The 17194-nt window shown below is 54.0% G+C and overlaps 1 protein-coding gene across 1 annotated transcript; it reads right to left on the bottom strand.

Moving 5' to 3' along the window:
- Window positions 1-7689: 7689 nt before the first annotated feature.
- Lgals3bp (lectin, galactoside-binding, soluble, 3 binding protein) lies at window positions 7690-17194 on the bottom strand. Its single transcript, XM_005407353.2, has 6 exons — window positions 17022-17194; window positions 15389-15462; window positions 13901-14092; window positions 13311-13442; window positions 11810-12062; window positions 7690-9153 (listed from the first exon to the last, which is right to left on the bottom strand). The coding sequence occupies exons 1-6, from the start codon at window positions 17045-17047 to the stop codon at window positions 8031-8033; spliced, it is 1800 nt and encodes a 599-aa protein (XP_005407410.1). The 5' UTR covers window positions 17048-17194; the 3' UTR covers window positions 7690-8030.

The following is a 17194-nucleotide window of genomic DNA, read 5'->3' as shown; positions in this document are numbered from 1 at the left end:
CAGTACCCTTGTCCATAGTAAGGTGCTGGGGGGTTTGGTTCTAACTTGTCTATTCTGCATCTTTAGCTTCTTGGTGTCAAAGAATATCTTTTTTTTTTTTTTTTTTTTCCAGAAATCAAACTCAGGACCTTGCACTTGCCAGGAAGGTGCTTATGCCACTGAGCTATATCTCCAGCCCTCAAAGGGTAAAATGACAATCTAGTTTGAAGATCTTAAGTGGGTTTGGTTTTGTGATTCTAGGACTCAGCAAAGCTTCTTTGCATGAAATGGAGTCAGTGGAAGCCAGGATGACATTGGGAAGCTGGTCTTAAATAGAAAGGGCAAAGGAGAGCAGACAGCCTGGGTCATTTCAAAGCCCCTTGCCCTGGAAGCCAGGGATGGGACAATGGAAGAATAACCGACAGCTAACATTAGGTGACTTTAGTAAGGTTTCCAAGGACCACAGCCCAGGTGTGTCTGCAAATTGACCTGTTTGGGAAACTCAGCTCTTTCTCTCCTGGTTTTTTGGAAGGTCAGACAAACAGCTCAGTTTCAGGCTGTGGATGTGACGTGTCAGTGCAAGTGGCTCCCTGGGGACGCTGAACCTGTTTTGCTGCAGGTGCCTATACCAAAGTGGCCCCCAGTGCTGTTTACCTGGCCGTGTCCTGTCACAAGTGGCTGCACATTCTCTGCAGCACCTCAGGCCAGGAGGTGGGGTCGCTTTCCACCTTTGGGTCTATCTTGCCTCATGACCTTAAATGTGGCTTCCAAGTCTTGGCCTCAAGAGGGCTTGTGTGTCACATCATGGAACATGCCACCATGTGACCAAGTCTGGGTTGGTGTCCACCAAGAGAAGAGAGGGCACCCTCTCAGCTGTCCCCAGAGGAGGCCCTGGCAGGATGAGCCACCAGCCTTTTGTGGGGCCATGGTAAGCCACCCCAACTGTACCCAGCCAAGCCTTCTTTCGTGGAGTCCGGTGCAACTGAATAGTGGAGTTTTCAGCTATTACATTTTGAAGTTGTTTGCTTCTTAGCAAAAGTTAACACAGCACCAACCTTACTGAATCCCTGTTAAACTCCTAATCTTCCTCTCTGGCTTTGCCATCAACCCTGTGAGCTCCCTCTTTCCTCCGTGAGTCTCTTGCCTTCATAAGCTGACTACAACTTATGCAGCTAGCTCCTTTTTCTGTAGCTAGAACCCCAGCTGGTTTAAAAACTGGTACTGGAAATGGTTTTTAGGTAATGGGTACCCGAGAGGTGGTAGACCAAAGGCCGAGAAAACCCCATCTCTCCCCAGCCCTCAGAATAGCTGAAGTTAAAACACATTAACAGTATGACAAAGCATGCACTGGGAATATCTGGCAGTCTGTAGGAGAACTAAGCAGAGGCCTCTCAATTTCACTCTTAGACATATGTCCTGGATAAGTGAGTCCATACACCCCCTAAAAGATACATGTAAGAATATTCATCCCTACTGGTGCTATTTAGTTAACTCAATAGCTGGATGTGGTGGTGCACACCTGTAATCCCAACACGTGGGAGGCTGAGACAGGAAGATCCCAGTGAGTTCAAGGCCATCCTGGGCTAAATACTAAGTTCAAAGCTAGCCTGAACTACATAGTGAGACCCTATCTCCAAAAAAATGTTAACTCAGAATGGATCAAAAATATAAACTCTAAAACACTTAGAAGAAAACATAGGGGGAAAGCTTCTGACTTTGGATTTGTCGATGACATCTTGGACATGATGCCAAGACACAGCTAGCAAACGAAGAAATAAGCAAATTGGATTTACAAAATTAAACAATCTGTGCCTCAAAGGACACTGTCAATAGAGTAAAAAAAAGGCACTCCCAGAAGAAGAGGAAATATTTACAAATCTATCACATAATGGTGTCTCTTGGCAGATGAGTGGATAAATGAAATATGACATTCACAAGCAGTGGAATTTGGCTTTAAAAAGGAAGGATTTCTGCCCACTGCTACTGTACGGTTAAGTTGAAAACATCACAGGCTAGGTAGAAAGGGGAGTTAGCATCCAGTGGGGATGGAGTTTCAGCACAGGAAGAGGAAAGTTCTAGAGATGGACAGCAGTGATGGCTGTCTAATTATGTGAGTGTGCTTAATGAATGGTACATTGGATGCTGTCTACACTTAAACATAATAGAGATGGGAAAAATTTTACATACATTTTAGCCCAAAAAGGAAGCCTCCTAGGCAGTCTGGATCACTCAGCAAATCTCAGTGTCCCACAACTCTGGGAAGCTTTCACCCACATGGAAGCTTCTATCATGGAGTATATATATGTAAAAAGTTTAGTGAAGCTTTATCCAAAAATACCAAAACAGCCAGGCATGGTAGTGTGTGTGCTTGTTATCCCAGCTACTCAGGAAGCTGAGGCAGGAGGCTCCTAAGTTTGAGCCCATATTGGGCAATTTAGAAGAGGAACCACTCAGGCTGCCTCAAAGCTCAGGGGCATCTAAGGACACCTGAGGATGTGACCCCACTCGTTTAGTGCAGGTGCACAGTGGGATACAGTTACATAACCATGACTTAGCACAGGTAAACATGCATGCACTGGTTACGGCACTATGTAATAATGTAAATATGAGATAACAACCTGTAGAAGAATTACACAATAAAGACGCAGGTGGCTGTTGCTCTGGCTCTTGCACTTTGTGCTCTGCTCTGCTCCATGCCGCCTGTTCTTGTTGCTGATGTCTTGCACACGTGCACTCTTTAACCTGGGGCTCTCACCTCTGAAAATCTCCCTTGGGCCCCCAACTGGGCCGACAGACTGTCTCAAACAAACAAAAAGTAACTAAATCTAAAACAGGACTGGGGATGTAGCTCAGTATGCAGACTCTGCAGGGTTCAATCCTCTGAACTCAATAGAGATTTAAAGAAAAGAGAAAGAGAGAGAGAAATTTTAAGTGGCAAACAACTGAAAACACCCCCAAGTGTAAAATAGGATGACAGTTACGATCCACTGTGTCCTGGAATTCGACTTTGGCTGCAGTGATTGACACACACCAATCATAGGTTATAGGTGCAGCAGAAAGGGCTGACTCTAAGCTGTGTGTACGGAGTGACCCCTTGTGTGAAGTTCAAAAGCAGGAGCAGCATCTGAAGTGTGGCTGGGCTGCTGACCTAGGAGGCCTCATGGGTGAGGGAGATGCCTGCTGGCTCCGAAGAGGGGTGGGTATTAACTGAGCTTCACACTTTGCACCTGTGTATTTTGCTGTGTGTGTGCGCACATGTGTTACACACCAACAAAACTGTTTTAAAAATCCCACTGTACTCAAGGAATCTGTCACTGCACAGGGTAGCAGACGGCTGGCTCAGCTGTCAGCGTGGTTGCTGGGAACAGTGTGCCCTTGAGAGGTGTGATATGGAAGACCAAGTAGCTGCATGAGCAAGCTTGTGCATGTGAAGGTGCTCAAGCCCTGCAGGTCCAGGCAGTGGCTTCCAGGGGGACTGAAGAGGCTAAGGGAGGATAGTGACAGGCTCATATCCCTCCATTCTCACTCAAGTCACGCATGAGCATAGGGACTTTCTGTGACCATGTTGGTGGATCTCTTATCTCCTGCAGCTGCAGGGGTGGGGAAGCCGAAATCTAGACACAGTTTCATCCAGCACAGGGCAAGAAGAGGAGGAGGCCAGGGAAGTGACTTAGGTACAAAACTTAAAGCAGGGCTCAGTTTCAAGGGATAGATAGTTGGGGAAAGTGTTTTTCCTCTTTTGTTACCCACACCCAACCTGCTACCCAAAAGGGAGAAGTGATGGCTGGGATCCCAGCAGCCGTTGTGAACCATGAAGTAACCCTGAGGCTGTCAGTCATATGCTAAGGTGATGATTTGAAAAGAGAAGATGTCGACTTCCAGAGAGACTGCCTTCTCTCTTTTATTTGAGAGAAAATAAAAATGTCTTATAAGCCTCTGCTATTTTGAATTTTCATTATATGAAGCTACAACTAAAAATATCGGGTACAGGTGCATCCATCAGTAATTCTGGCTTTGTGCACCAGCTTGAGCAGTTGGGAGTGGTGTTAATTATCTCCTCAGTGGGTTGACAGAAAATCAGACTTACTAGCCATGAAATCCTCAAGTTGCGGCAGAGAAAGTGATGTCAGGAACCTGAGGGCTCTGAAGCATGTGCAGTGGACAGTGATTTCCAAGTGCTGCTCTGGGCAGACCTGAGAGCTGCCTCCGCCAGGGCCTGGGGGGACACACAGAAAGGAGGCACTAGCTGCTTAGGGAGCACTGAGTGTGTCTGGGTCAGACCCCAGGACTTCAGCTGCAGTGGGGAGGAGCACTGCCTTCATTATGTAGGATTCAGGACCAAAGCTGAAGGGCAGCTTGAAAGAGCCTTTGAAGATCCTCACACTGAACAACTCGAATCTGGCAAGCAGAGGTGACTTGAGCCATCAGGATTCCTCCTGGGGTACTCAGAGCCTCTGCAACGATGTGCTGGTGCAGCGCTGGGGTCCTGTCCAGCCTTGCCAGAGGACCGATACCACTGCCCAGCCAGGCAGGCCCCCAGAAATGGCTTCGCAGCTATTTTTCCCTTAAGTGCTGGGAGTAGAACCCAGGGCCTCACGCCTGCTGGGCAGATGCTGTCCTGCTGAGAGACTCCAGGGAAGTACTGGCTAGATTATCCTAAAAGACACAAGTAGAGACTCCAGTAGGGGGCGCTGCGATGGGCTCAAAGGCACGCAGCCTGCCATGGGACTTACCTTGGTAGTCCTGTTTACCAACTCTGTCCCTCGCTGCATCTCTCTCTGTCTCTCTTCCCCTGTGTCTGTCTCTCTCCCTGACACCTCCATGAGTGTGCACCTATCCTGCTGCAGGCTATACGGCTCTTGTTTGTGCCCACACTGTGGTCACCAGACCAGGCCAAAGCAGTGACAGGTGTGTTTCCCGGGAATGCGTCCCAAGGCAACAACTGTGTGTCCCAGCCCCTTAGGAAAGGGCACAGCCTCCATTAGGCCTTGGTGGGCTTTGGAGGTGACATGTGCAGCATTTGGGGTGTAGCTCCAGCTCTTGTGGAGACACAGAGGCTGGTGGCAGAGCCAGAGGCAGCTCTTCCTTGGGAGCAGAACACCATGCAGGGGGACTTTAGGGTCCCCTGACCAGATGGAGAGCTGGAGCTGTGAGAGGCACTTCGGGTCTGTGTGGTCCTACAGGAGGCTCAGGTGTCAGGGTTGGGAGCCAGAACACCTCTGAGCAGGGGACCTCTCTCCTCCCGAGCCACACCCAGCTTTCGCCCCAACACCAGCCTCTGGGCCCACGGTGACCCTCTATGGACGAGATCTGCCCTCTGTTGTGCGGCGCTGCAGTCCCTAGAGGCCCAGTGACCTGCATCTGCTCCAGACACCAGTGGGGTTGTTCCAACCCCAGGAACCGGTTTCAGACCTCACTGCTGGCCCCGCACAGGCTGGGTGCCACCCTGTGGCGGAATGCAGAGGCACCTGTCACTGTCCATGCGGACAGAAGGAGAGGGCAGAACATTGCCCTGGGGAAGTGTATTGTTCTATGGTCAGACAGCCTGGGGCCCCAGGGAGCGAGGCTGCAAGAGGGACAGCGAGCTTTGGAAAAAGAGCACAAATACAGATACGCATCTAGAATGGTCACACGAGCCAGAGCCTCTGTAATGGGTGGTCAAAAATATGACGAGTGTTTAAATATATAAAATTATTACAGCAAAAGACATGTTGCCATTCGTCCCCCTCAGAACACTCCCCTTCACTTAGAACACACTTATCCCATCATCCTTGCCACTTTCTGAAGCAGGTCTGTAAGTCCTCTTTTGTGAGTGTCTTTCCAAGGTGTTATAAAAAATAAGATGAATGCTGCCGCTGAGCGTCACTGAATAAAAGGCAGGCTCATGAAAACACTATGGCATGTCCTCATCCACCTTATGCACTGGACCTGGCACTGTGTGACCTCTGGCTCTTCCTCAAAGTCAAAATGACTAGGAAAGGGAAATGTCTTGAATCCATTCAGGGCATCGAGGCAGCCATGGCAGTGCAACTAAAGACACTCATGACGAGCTGGGGCGCGTTCAAGGTGGTATGGCTGTAGACTAAAGACACTCATGAAAGAGGACTTCAGAACAGCTTTCAGAAAGTGGCGAGAATGATAAGTATGTTCAGAGTTGAGGGGAAGCATTCTGAGGGGGATTCATGGCGATGTGTCATGGCAGCGTGGGTTCCTCCCTGAGGGGACAGGTACACTGCTCTTTGGTGTCACACTGCACGTCTATCTCTGGAGGGAGGAGAAAGACTTTGCATTGTTCACCCAGACCTTGTCACCAAGGTGAATGGGATCCAATATAAGCTGTCACCTGGCATGTCAAAGCCTGGGAGGCAGCTGAGCCCTGATGGCAGGTGCTCGTAGCCACCCTTTTCATTAGGAACGAATCCATTCCAGGCCAACCCTTCAGAAAGAACAGGCAGGGGCTGGGGATTTAGCTCATTGGCAAAAGGGCCTGCCTGGCAAGCACAAGGTCGTGAGTTCAGTTCCTGGTACCGGAGAAAAACCAAAACCAAAACCAAAAAAACCCAAAACAAACAAAAAAACCCCACAAAACAAAACAGAAAGAACAGGCAGTGCCAGATGGACCTTGGGTGGAACCAGGACCTGGCACTGGGGCAGGGTCCCTCCAGGAAAAGGTAAGTTTGCCTTGAGACAGGTGGGAGGTTGGGGCCTTCTCCTCAGCCTCCAGATGCCTGGTCTCTCTGACCAGCACAGAGAGGTGGGCATGTGGCCTGAGCTCAGCCTGTCATACACTTCCTCAGGACTCCATGCCTGGAGCAGATGCCACAAAAAATCAGGGACACCTTAGCATTCCTGCTAGTGGTGGGAGAGGTGTCCAGCATCCAGAGCCAGCTGCAGCATTCTCTCAAGATGCCCCCACACCTCCGAGGTCACAGCTCCCCCACCTGTCCCTGGGCCTGTGGGTCACCCAGTGTCTTCCCAGGGCACCCTCTTCGGCCTGACTCCACCCTATTGTGACCATTTATTTGTGGTGAGGTACCCTAGTGATGAGCATTAGGGTTGTTTCCATTTTCCATTCTTACAAGCAGTGAGGTGTGAATCTTCATGCTTCTCTCCATGCGCCTGCCAGGACTTCCAGAGGAGACTCCTCATTATGGCTTACCTTCCTGGGAATACACTCTTCCATCTTCCACAAGCCTGTTTCTCCTCAGTCTCTGAGTCCTAGTGTATAGTCCCGTGTGTGTGTGTGTGTGTGTGTGTGTGTGTGTGTGTGTGTGTGTGATACTGGGGATTGAACCCAGGTCTCTCTAGCACTCAGCTACATTCCCAGCCCTTTCTTATTTCTTATCCTGAGACAGGGTCTCACTGAGTTGCCCAGGTAGGCCTTGAACTCGGGATCTTCCTGCCTCAGGCTACCTGTAGTGCTGGGAATAGAGGTGTGAAAAAAATTTCATGTTAGAGGCTTCACCAGTCTGAGGTGGGCCTGTGCCCTGTGCTTGCCATCTCCCACCCGTGGTCCTCATCCTACACTACCCCTTTTGCAGTAGCACCAGGCGAGGATGTTCACTTGCTACTGCCGGTCTTCCCCCTACCCCAGGCCCATGGCTTGATGAGGACAGGGACTCTGTCTCATTTGTTGTCTCCCAGAACCCTGTACATCTGATGTCCAGCATGGTGCAAACCCAACAACGCTCCCTGAATGAATGAACAGACTGGGAAGCACAGTGCAGTTTTAATGGCCTCAGAGAAGTGACAGCAGTGGACGGAGCAGCTGCACAGGGACCTGGGAATCCCATAGCGATCTTCTTGCCTCCCCACCTGGAAGCCAGCCAGGCAGTGAGAGTACTGAGACCTCAGCACCCAGTGGAGTACTGAAAATCCCTGGACCTGTGGTGAGTGCTAGTCAAGGCCTTCCAGTAATTTCTTTAAGGTCATAGAGACCAGTGGGAGCAGGGAGACACCTGGTGGCTGGTGTTGGAGGCAGCTGCAGAGAGAAAGGAAGCAAAGGAGGGGAGCTTCCCCAGCACAGAGGCCTAGACTCTGATTGGCCCCATCTAGTCCAGGCTAGTTGCATTGGTCAGGTAGAAAGGCCGGATGGCCACGCGGAAGCTGCTGAAAGAGCCTGCAGCGCAGGGGAAGGTGGAAGGGGCCCTGGTGCTGTTGGTGCCCAGGGCACTGGGGATTGAGGTCTTTGAGCCTTGAAAGCCCAAGACATCCACCACAATGCCACCTCTGCAGAGCATTAGGGCTCTGTTTTCATAGCCAATGGTGGAATCAGAGGAACTAGACTTAGTGAGGCCTAGGGCTGGGAGCTCGTCAGAGGAACAGGAGAACCCGTAGTTCCAGCAGCTCTGCATGTTGGGGAGGTAGGCGAGAGTCCAGGAGACCAACCTCGTCTTGAAGAGGAAGCTGGGGTGCTCTGGGGTCTGGAAGGACTGGGAGGGGCTGCTCATGTAGCCATAAGAGGATTTGTTCACATAATAGTATGGATAAGTTGAATACTTCCGCCTCTGGTTCCTAGAACTCAGCTGCTGGGTCCAAGAATTGGCTGTCACCAAGGCGCTCCAGGTGGCCGAGGTGTAAATCCGGGGCTTGTAGATATCGTCAGTGAAGTTCAGGCCCTGGTACTGGGCCAGCAACCACAGGGGCACTGTGTGGAACTCAAGGGCCTGCAGTATCTTTTTCCGGAACAGAGCCTCATGGTCCTGGTACAGGGACAGGTTGAACTGCAGCTGGAAGAGCTCCTTGGGCAGCATCATGGGGAAGCGGATCTGCTCCAGCAGGACCTCGGCCTCCCTCTGGGAGGTGCCCTGCTTCCTGATCCAGGCATCCAGGGCCTGAAGCAGGGCCAGCTCGCTGGGCACGGCTACCTCGTCCCTAAGGAGGAGCGCCTGGAGCAGGGCTGTGGGGACGCTCAGCCAGGCCTCAGCCTGTGTCAAGGCTCCAAAGTTCCAGGCCAGGAACTGCACACACCGCTCCTCCAGCAGGGCATCACTTGTGTCCTGTGCATAGGTGTAGAGGTCCAGGGGTGTGCGGAAAGAGGGGTCCTGGGGGAGGAGGGTGGAGAAGAGGCGTCCGCAGTAGTCCTGCAGCTGCACGGCCCTGTAGGCGGAGGCCAGCTTATGCAGGCACTTGACAGACGCCAAGGAGACCTCAATCCTCCGGGAGTAGAAGTACCTGGGGAGACACAGGGGAGTTAGTGCCTGCCCTGCAGGACAGACAGCAGCAGTTGAACCCACAGTCTGAATCCAGAATCTCCCTTTTCCAAAAGCAACTTGAGGGTATTGGGCCACGGGTCAGGGGATGGCCAGAGATAACACCCACTGCCTCCTCCTGCATCAGTGATGGAGGGGTCCCTACCATCCCCTGGTCTCCCCTGCTCTTTCAGCTGGGCCCTGGGCACTGGCCTTCCTGCCCCAAAGTCACACCCTAGCCGGATCCATTCATTCCCTTGCTGGGCACTTCTCTGCCCAGCACCTGTTCTGTGCTTGGGATGTGGACAGACTGACTCTCATTCCTGCTGTCCCTGCAACTGCAGCCCACTCAGTGAGACAGGCCCCGCCCCCACCCTTCCCCTTTGCATGTAGGTGTCCCTGAGACAGATCTCAGTAGTCCTGCAGTTGATGTCACAGTGGGCTTGGAAACAGAGAAGGGCGACTGTCTTCTCCTACACCATGCCCACAAGACCCACCCTGAAGCTGGGCTGCTCCCCGGGAGGGGCACTGGACTGTGGGTTTTGGGCACCAGTTTCCATGCTGGTAACCATCAAAGATCGTGGTGGCAAGAGGAAGGAGCACTGCAGAAGTGTTTGTCCCCAGTTCTTCATGCTCGCCCCGGCCAGAGCAGTGCCCCTGGGCTGCAGGTAGCCACATCGCACCAGCGGAGGAGTGGGGAGCGCCAGGCTGTACCCTTCCAGATGTCTCATGCCTCCTGGCACCCCACCCATGGGGGCCCAGCCTCGAGCAGGTGCCATCCATGTCCCCAAGGGCAGGGGACACAGGAATCAGAGTGAGTCTCTCGGCCTTGCCCATCTTCCTCAGGGCAATAAACACACCAAGAGGGAGGAAAAAGGCCCTAAGCCAGTAGGACTAGGGGCCTCAGAGGCCCGGAGCAGCTGGCAAAGCAGGTGGCTCATTGCCAATTCCCCTGGCAAGGGGAGGGCAGCGTTCAGGGTGACCTGAACAACGAGGGGTCCTCTAAGGAATTAGGGGCTCCCTGCAGCATCTTCGCCCACCTTGAGGGAGTGGGCAAGGGAGAGATAGAGACCGGTGGAAAGAGACTGAGTCAGCGCCAGGGCAGGGGGTGGTGCTGAGCTCTGACCCAGCGGGGCCCAGGCAGGCGGAGGGGCCCTGCCTCCACCTCCAGTGTGCAATGACCCGACCCAGCAGGAGGGCCGCAGGCTGCCTTAGCAAGCTTTTTATACTAGGCTGGAAAGAAGCCATTTAAATGTGTTTTTAATTGCCAATACTGTTCTCTCTTAAATGTCATTTTCAGTTATATAAAGCTTTGGGTCATAAGAATGAGAGAGAATCATTTTTAATAAATGTGGTCTTTTAAAAAGTGCTGCTTTCAAAATACAAGTCCCCAGGAGGCCTCTTTGGTGGGGAGATTGTGGAACCCTGCACCCCCAGCCAGCAGGGGAGCCTTTGGGTCTCACTTTCTTCACTAGGGACGTGGGCAGAGCCCCCAGCCGTGACGCGAGCCACATGTGGAGTGAGGCCCAGAAGCCCCTCTGAGAGGCCCTTGCCCCACTTCTCTGAGTGGACAGTCACACGTCTCCGTCTTCCACGAGAGCAAGGAGAGTGGGGGCAGAAGTGGGAGGATGACTGTGGTGGTTACTTCTGGGTACTGAGGAGGCTCTTACATTACATCTCTAAAGTAGAGAGGTATAGAGGGAAGGGCTGTGCGTGTGTGCGTGCCCTCCAATTTCTGCGTCAGTGTCTGCCTTCCTGAGGGCTTGGTGTGGCTGAGTCCCATCCCTGTTGCCAGTGCTCCACAGCCAGGCAGCTGCCAGTCCTGTGGCCTTGGTGGGAGGAGGGCCAGAAACAAAGGCCCCTCCTGCCCTTAGTAGACACCAGCACACACACACACGCACGCACGCACGCACGCATGCACTCACGCACGCACTCACTCCCTTCCTGCTTCCCAGACACCACACAAACCAGCTCAGCCTCCTGCTGCCTCACTCATGATCCACAGATGCTCAGACGTGAAAGTCCAGAATTTTGTTTGTTGTTTGTTTGCAACTTGGGTGGAATCCAGGGCCTTTGCACTGAGCTACATCCAGCAGCTTTTAATTTTTACTCTGAGACAGGGTCTCTCTTAAGTTGCTGGCCTCAAATTTATGATCCTTCTGCCTCAGCCTCCCAGGGCTCAGCAATTACAGGTGAGCGCCATCGCATTCGGCCCTCAAGGTTTCTTATACTGTGTCTCATGAGAAATTAAAACTTTTGTGCGCAGGTGAGTTTGGGTGAGAGTGCGCATGTGCATGTGAGTCAAGCGTGTGCCTGTGTCAGCACATACATGAGCGTGAGCTGTGTGTGCAGGAGGGAGTGCATGGCATGTGTGTGAGCCAATGTTCAGATGTATGCATGCGAATGTGTCTGAGTGTGAGAATCTGTGAATGCATCTGTGAGAGTACAGGCATGCGTAGATGTGTGAATAAGCACGTGTGCATGTGTGCATGAGTGTGTGGCACACACAGGGGTGTGAGAGAAAGTGTTTCCGTGTTTGTGTGCACACGTGCACAGTGTGTATGTTCACAGCAGTGCTGCTGTGCAGGGGAGGGAGGGAGGAGGATATTCAGGGCAGCTTAGGGACCCACGTGACTCACCTCAAAAAGTCCCTGACCACAGACATGCACTCGCTGTCCACACGCATGATGATCTTGCTGCCCGGCTCCTCCCACAGGGCCTGTGCTTCAGGGTTTGCAGTCAGGATCACGCTGTGGGCGCAGAAGGCCAGCTCCTCTTGCTCCTGCCCCACTACCTGGATGGACAGGTCGCAGCCCTGCTGGCTGTCGAAGATCAGGCCGAGGGCTGCGGAGAGCTCCCCAGAGAGGTCAAGAGTGTATTCTCCTCTGGTGTCTGCAAGGGGTGGTGGGAAAGTGTGCGTGAGGACCGGGGTGCTGCCACTGCTCACCCTGGGACCCCGAGCCCCACTTCTGCCCTCTGGAATCAGCCTCTTCCTTGGGAATGGTGGTGCTCAGAAATGTTCGGGAAAGTGAGGGAGGGAACAGGCCTGCCCTGCTCCAAGCCCCGAAGGAGGTGCTGCTGCTCTCTGGGCCCACTGAACAAGAACGAGTGTCCCCACCTCTAGGCCCACATTGACCCTCTGTCCTGTCCCCCCACATGCAAGCACCAAGATTTGGTGGCCCCAAGCTCAATCAGTCGATCATTGCAAAGGTCACCCTTCTAAATTCAACCCTCGCCTGCAGATGGTCTGAGGATGCCTGAGGAGTGAGGGGTCTACGCCACCCCATGTTAGAGCCTGGGGAGCCCCAACAGCCTCCTGGGGCTGAAACCTGCAGGAGTTATTACAGGAGACCCTAGGGTAGCCCCTCTTTCCTCACCCCACAGACCCTACTGGGAACCAAACTCCAGGTCTGGTCTTTCCCAGGTCGGGGTGAATGGATCTTAACATTTAAAGCGGCTGGTTGGCCCCTATTCCTCCTCACGCTGACCCTCAGGACCCTCCCAGCTCACACCTCCAGTCCCTCTCCTCCTCATAGCAGCTCCCTTAATGCCCTTTATCACCCCTCTGAAGCCCGACTCCTTCCGCCCAGCCAGCACCCACTCTCTAGCCTTGTGGGATTCCACCCGACCCCCAGGCTTCAGAGGCTGAGGGGAGGTGGAGGGAGGGAGGTTGAAGCGCCCTGAGGTTGGTGTGCCAGCCCAGGGGGAAGTGAGGGAGGAAGAAATGAGTGAAGAACTCCCGTGGGCTACTGGGCTGCTGGGAGCACAGGATGGAGTCGGGGCTCAGGCGGGGCTGGAGGTCTTGGGCACAGTCTTGCTGTCTGGAAGTGTGTGAACATCCCACATGTGGCCAGTGCACTCGGGGTGCCAGGGTGTATCAGTGTGAAACGTTCTGGGCTTTTCTCAAGAGAGGAGCTCCCACCTAGCATGCAGCCCCTTGCTTTCAGCAGGCCCCGTGGCAGTGGGTAGGGGAGGCCTGCAGCAGTGGGGTGGACCAGGGCTCTGGGGTTCCTCCTGGGGAGGAATCATGCTCTGTACGCCCCTGCCCCACCCCACCCTGTGTGGAGTCTGTCACACAACCTCTGTTTGCACCATAGTGTGCTGGGGGCAGGGACGAGGGAAGAGCCGCCACTTGCTCACCATTGGTGCAGACTACACCCGCATCCTTTTCGTGCCCGCAGTAACTCTTCTTCCAGCCCAGGGACCTGCAGCTGGCCAGCGAGGGCTCTGTCCCCGTGCACTGTACCTCATCCAGCATGACAGGGCCAGTCCCTGTGGACACAGGAAGGACAGAGGCTGGACCTCAGTGGGGAAGAGGCCAACAGAGCTGCTCCTCTGTGGGCACTAGACGAAAGCAATCCACTGCTTGGCCACAGGGACATTGGCTGCCCTGCAGTTCCTAGACCAGCTCTGTGGCTTCCTGTTCCCTCAGGTGTCAGTTCAGATCCGTCGCTGTATTATTGTACTGGAAGCTTAGTCTCATTCTTACAAGGCTTAATGGCTGCTTCAGAGACGTCAAATTAGTACCATAATGCACGTACCTATCCCTCTACTGAGCCCTCATGCCCTCGGGCCAAGCTCAAATTGGCCATCCCAACAGGTGCCAGTATACAGGTAGCATTTCCCATATTAAATGAGTGGGGCCACAATTTGCACATCTGTGAAGCCCAACTCTGGTCTTGGGGGACTTCTCAGGGGCCTCAGCTCTGGGAAAAGGATAGCAGCCCCACCTGGCCCAAAGGCAGCTCCGCCTAGCGCCTCTGTGGCGTTCTCAAAGCCCAGGGCCCGGCAGACGACGTTGGCATCTGCCAGATTCCAGAGGTTGTCGCACACTGTCCCCCACTGGTCTCCGTAGAAGATCTCCACACGTCCCTCGTTGGCTGTGGCCCCATTGACCAGCCTCATGTCCCCATCTTGTGCACCTGCAGGAAAGCCAAGGTCAGCTGGCAGGTAGACTGTGCTGTCCTGGTTGCAGCAATGTCCCCAACATCGGGAGATCTGCTGGGGTTCAGAGTTTACCACTTCAAAACCCGCTTTCCATTCATGAAGGGCCCCATACAAAGAGAGGAAGATCTGTGGGGACCCCCACAGGGACCAAGTCATCATCCTTATTTATGAGGTCCCAGTCCTTTGCTCCACAGGAAAGCAGCCCCAGCACCTTAGAGCAAAGGCAGAGGGACACCTAGGAAGAACAGAGGTAAGGAGGCCCCGTAGTGCCCCATCTGTGAGGGTCTGTGGCTCCAAGGTGCTGGCCTTAGGGAAGCGGACCCAGAGACCCCCGGACATGAGTACAGATGCCCCTCACCTTAAGACAGGGGTGCATCCCAATAAAGCTATCATAAATTGAATGTATCACATGTGGGAGGTGCGTGTGATCTGCCCAAGCTCAAGGATGGCCTGATTCCCACTGCAGAGTCAGGTGTGACCCCCCCACGGAGTGTCCCCTGGTGTGTCCCCCCCCAGACCACAGCTGACCAGAACTACAAATCACTGCCCTTATGGCGCTCTGTGTGAGTGTGAGACCTCAGACCGCTTACCCAGGAAGACTGAGGTCAGATGCTAAGTGCGGTTTCTACTAAACTCGTACAGCTTTTACACACTGTAAAGTGAAAAAGTTTTAAACCAGGGGCTGTTTGTACATCAAGTATAGAGGGGAAATGGGATTGCTGCTCACCCTCGATCTTCTGAGCTCAGCCCATGAATGCCCCAATCCCTGACTCTGCTGGTGCTGACAGGGTTGGGCAGGAACTGGGAGCCCAGATGTGGGGGGTTGTCAGTGCTAAAAGGGGATGCACTGTGGAGGGTGCGCCAGACCTTCCTGAGAGGTCACCAAGATAAAACAAGGTTTCTAGGGCCCAGGGAGGAAGGGCACTCAGGACCCTTGGAAGTCTGACTGGTGACCTATTGGCAGCCCCAGCGGCTGGCTGGTTTCATGCCCTGATGGGCTCCTGGGCCCACAGGTAAGAGAAGGGATTCCTTGGTGTCTTCTCCAATGCCTGCATCTCTCTCCTGGGCACAGGAACCCTGATTCCCCCAGATTTATAAACCACCATCACTTGGGGTGACTGGAACACCACACAGGAGAGAAGGCCCCACCAGTCCCTGGTGACAGGCGGGACACCTCTGTGACCTTCTGTAAGTAGGGAGTTACCCCACACAGTGGAGCACAGCAGCCTTGCAGGCTTCTGCTTTGGGCATTTCCCAGAGGCGCTACTCACCTTGAGTCCCTGGGACCAGCAACCACAGCCAGAGGAGCCACGGGACAGCCATGGCCTTGCTTGCAGGCCCGACCCTGTGGTGGGAAGAAGGAAGGAAGGACAGAGTGGGATGCTGGAGTGGGCAGCCTCCAGGACTGAACCGCACCACCCTGCTGGTCTGAGTGCTGGCCCAAGGGTGACTGAGCTCTGGTGAGAAGCAGCAGGTGTGCTGCAGTGTCTCCAGGCAGCAAGACAGAATGGGGTGGGCACAGACAGGGCATGAACCTGAATAAGGACCCAGCCCACAGACCCCAGAGGGTGTGCAGCCAAGACGAGCTGGGGAGTGGAGAGTGGAATGGAGGGGCTGGTGCAGGGCACAGGGTCCATCAGGAGGAGGCCATGCAAAGCAGGAGAGACAGACCGCAGGGAGATGTCCATCTGGGTGGCCTGCGGGTCGGGGAAGGTGGAGAGGAAGGATCCCGGCTGACACTCAGGTCTCTGTGCAGCTGGGTAGAGAGGTGGCCATGGCTGTGACCCAGGACACCAAGGCCACAGGACCACCTGGGCAGGGAGAGAACTCAGGTTTTGGCTTTTGGCCTGGAGTTCTCCCCTTTGCATAATTCCAGGTGCTTACCTTTATCTCCATCTGCAGTGACTGGCCGCCTCCCTAACCCTTCTCCTGTCCTGCCTAGTGACAGCCAGGGGAGGAGGTGGGGGGAGCCAGGGAGAGCGAGTGGGGAGGGGTTGTGTCTCTGAAAGAACACTGTGAGCCCCACCCCGCTCCTGTGGGCCAGCAAGCAGGGGACTGGCCACCGGGCAGCACAGCTGTGAGCTCTGGTTACAGGCCCAGGCCTGGAGACCTGTGGCTGGCTCTGAGCCCTTGATGCGCAGAGGAGATGGCAGCAGCACCCTCAGAGCCGGTTGGAAGTGCACAATTGTGGTTGCCCAGCCCTCTGTGTGGAATCTGCACTCACAAGACCCGCACCCCCAGGGGTATCTTGCTCATGGAGACCCTGCAGGCAGCTCACGTAGGCCTCACTGTGACCCTTGAGAAATAAAGGCTTGGCTGAGTGAGCTGAAATCCAGAGACATCAGCCAGGTCCAGGTCACACTCTGGTCACTGCATGCGCTGGGAGGGCTATGCCCTGGGAAACCCCTGTTCCCGGGGAAACCCGCATGGTGGGTGGAGCTGCAGTCACCAGTACCTGCCAGAGCGGTACTGCTGCGTGAACCTTGCTGCCCTCTTGATGTCAGTGGCTGTCTGTTTCTGCCCTTGTATGGGAAGCTGGGACAAAATTCCTGGGCTGGACCTTTGTACAAGTTAGGAGAAGGGACTCTTCTTTCAGGTGGGTGCAAAACTGGTTGCCGATGCACAAACCCAAGAGGGGACTGGATTTTAACCAGCTTGCCCTTTTGGCTGGTATCTTTGTGTAGTCAACAGCCTGCCCGCCTCTGTGCTGAGGCCCGGCAGGCCTGGGAGCAGCCAAGATGGTTCCTGGGCTCAGGAGCATGGAATCACAATGAACAAACAAAAAAAGAGCGCCCCCAGCTCCTAGCCTCCTCCCCGCCCCACCGCAAAGAGGAAAGCAGGGTCCCACTTGATCGTGCTGTGTAGAGAGGTGAGCCCAGCTGAGACAAAGAGGCAGGAGCTTACCTGCCCAAGGCAGCTACTGAAGGCATCCTGGAGCCTCCCTCCTTCCGCTGCAGGAACTCTGTGTAGATGGGGTCCCTCTCAGAAGAGCCTTTCAACCCAAAATACCTTCTCTGTCGGGATGTGTTCAGACACTTCCCAGGAAATGCTTCAAAATCAGTCTGGTTTCACTTCCT

Source organism: Chinchilla lanigera, unplaced genomic scaffold (genome assembly GCF_000276665.1).
Source record: "Chinchilla lanigera isolate Chin_1 unplaced genomic scaffold, ChiLan1.0 scaffold00105, whole genome shotgun sequence".
Taxonomy (NCBI): domain Eukaryota; kingdom Metazoa; phylum Chordata; class Mammalia; order Rodentia; family Chinchillidae; genus Chinchilla; species Chinchilla lanigera.
Note: the sequence above shows the minus strand (reverse complement) of the source record. Positions and strands in the feature narration are given on the sequence as shown.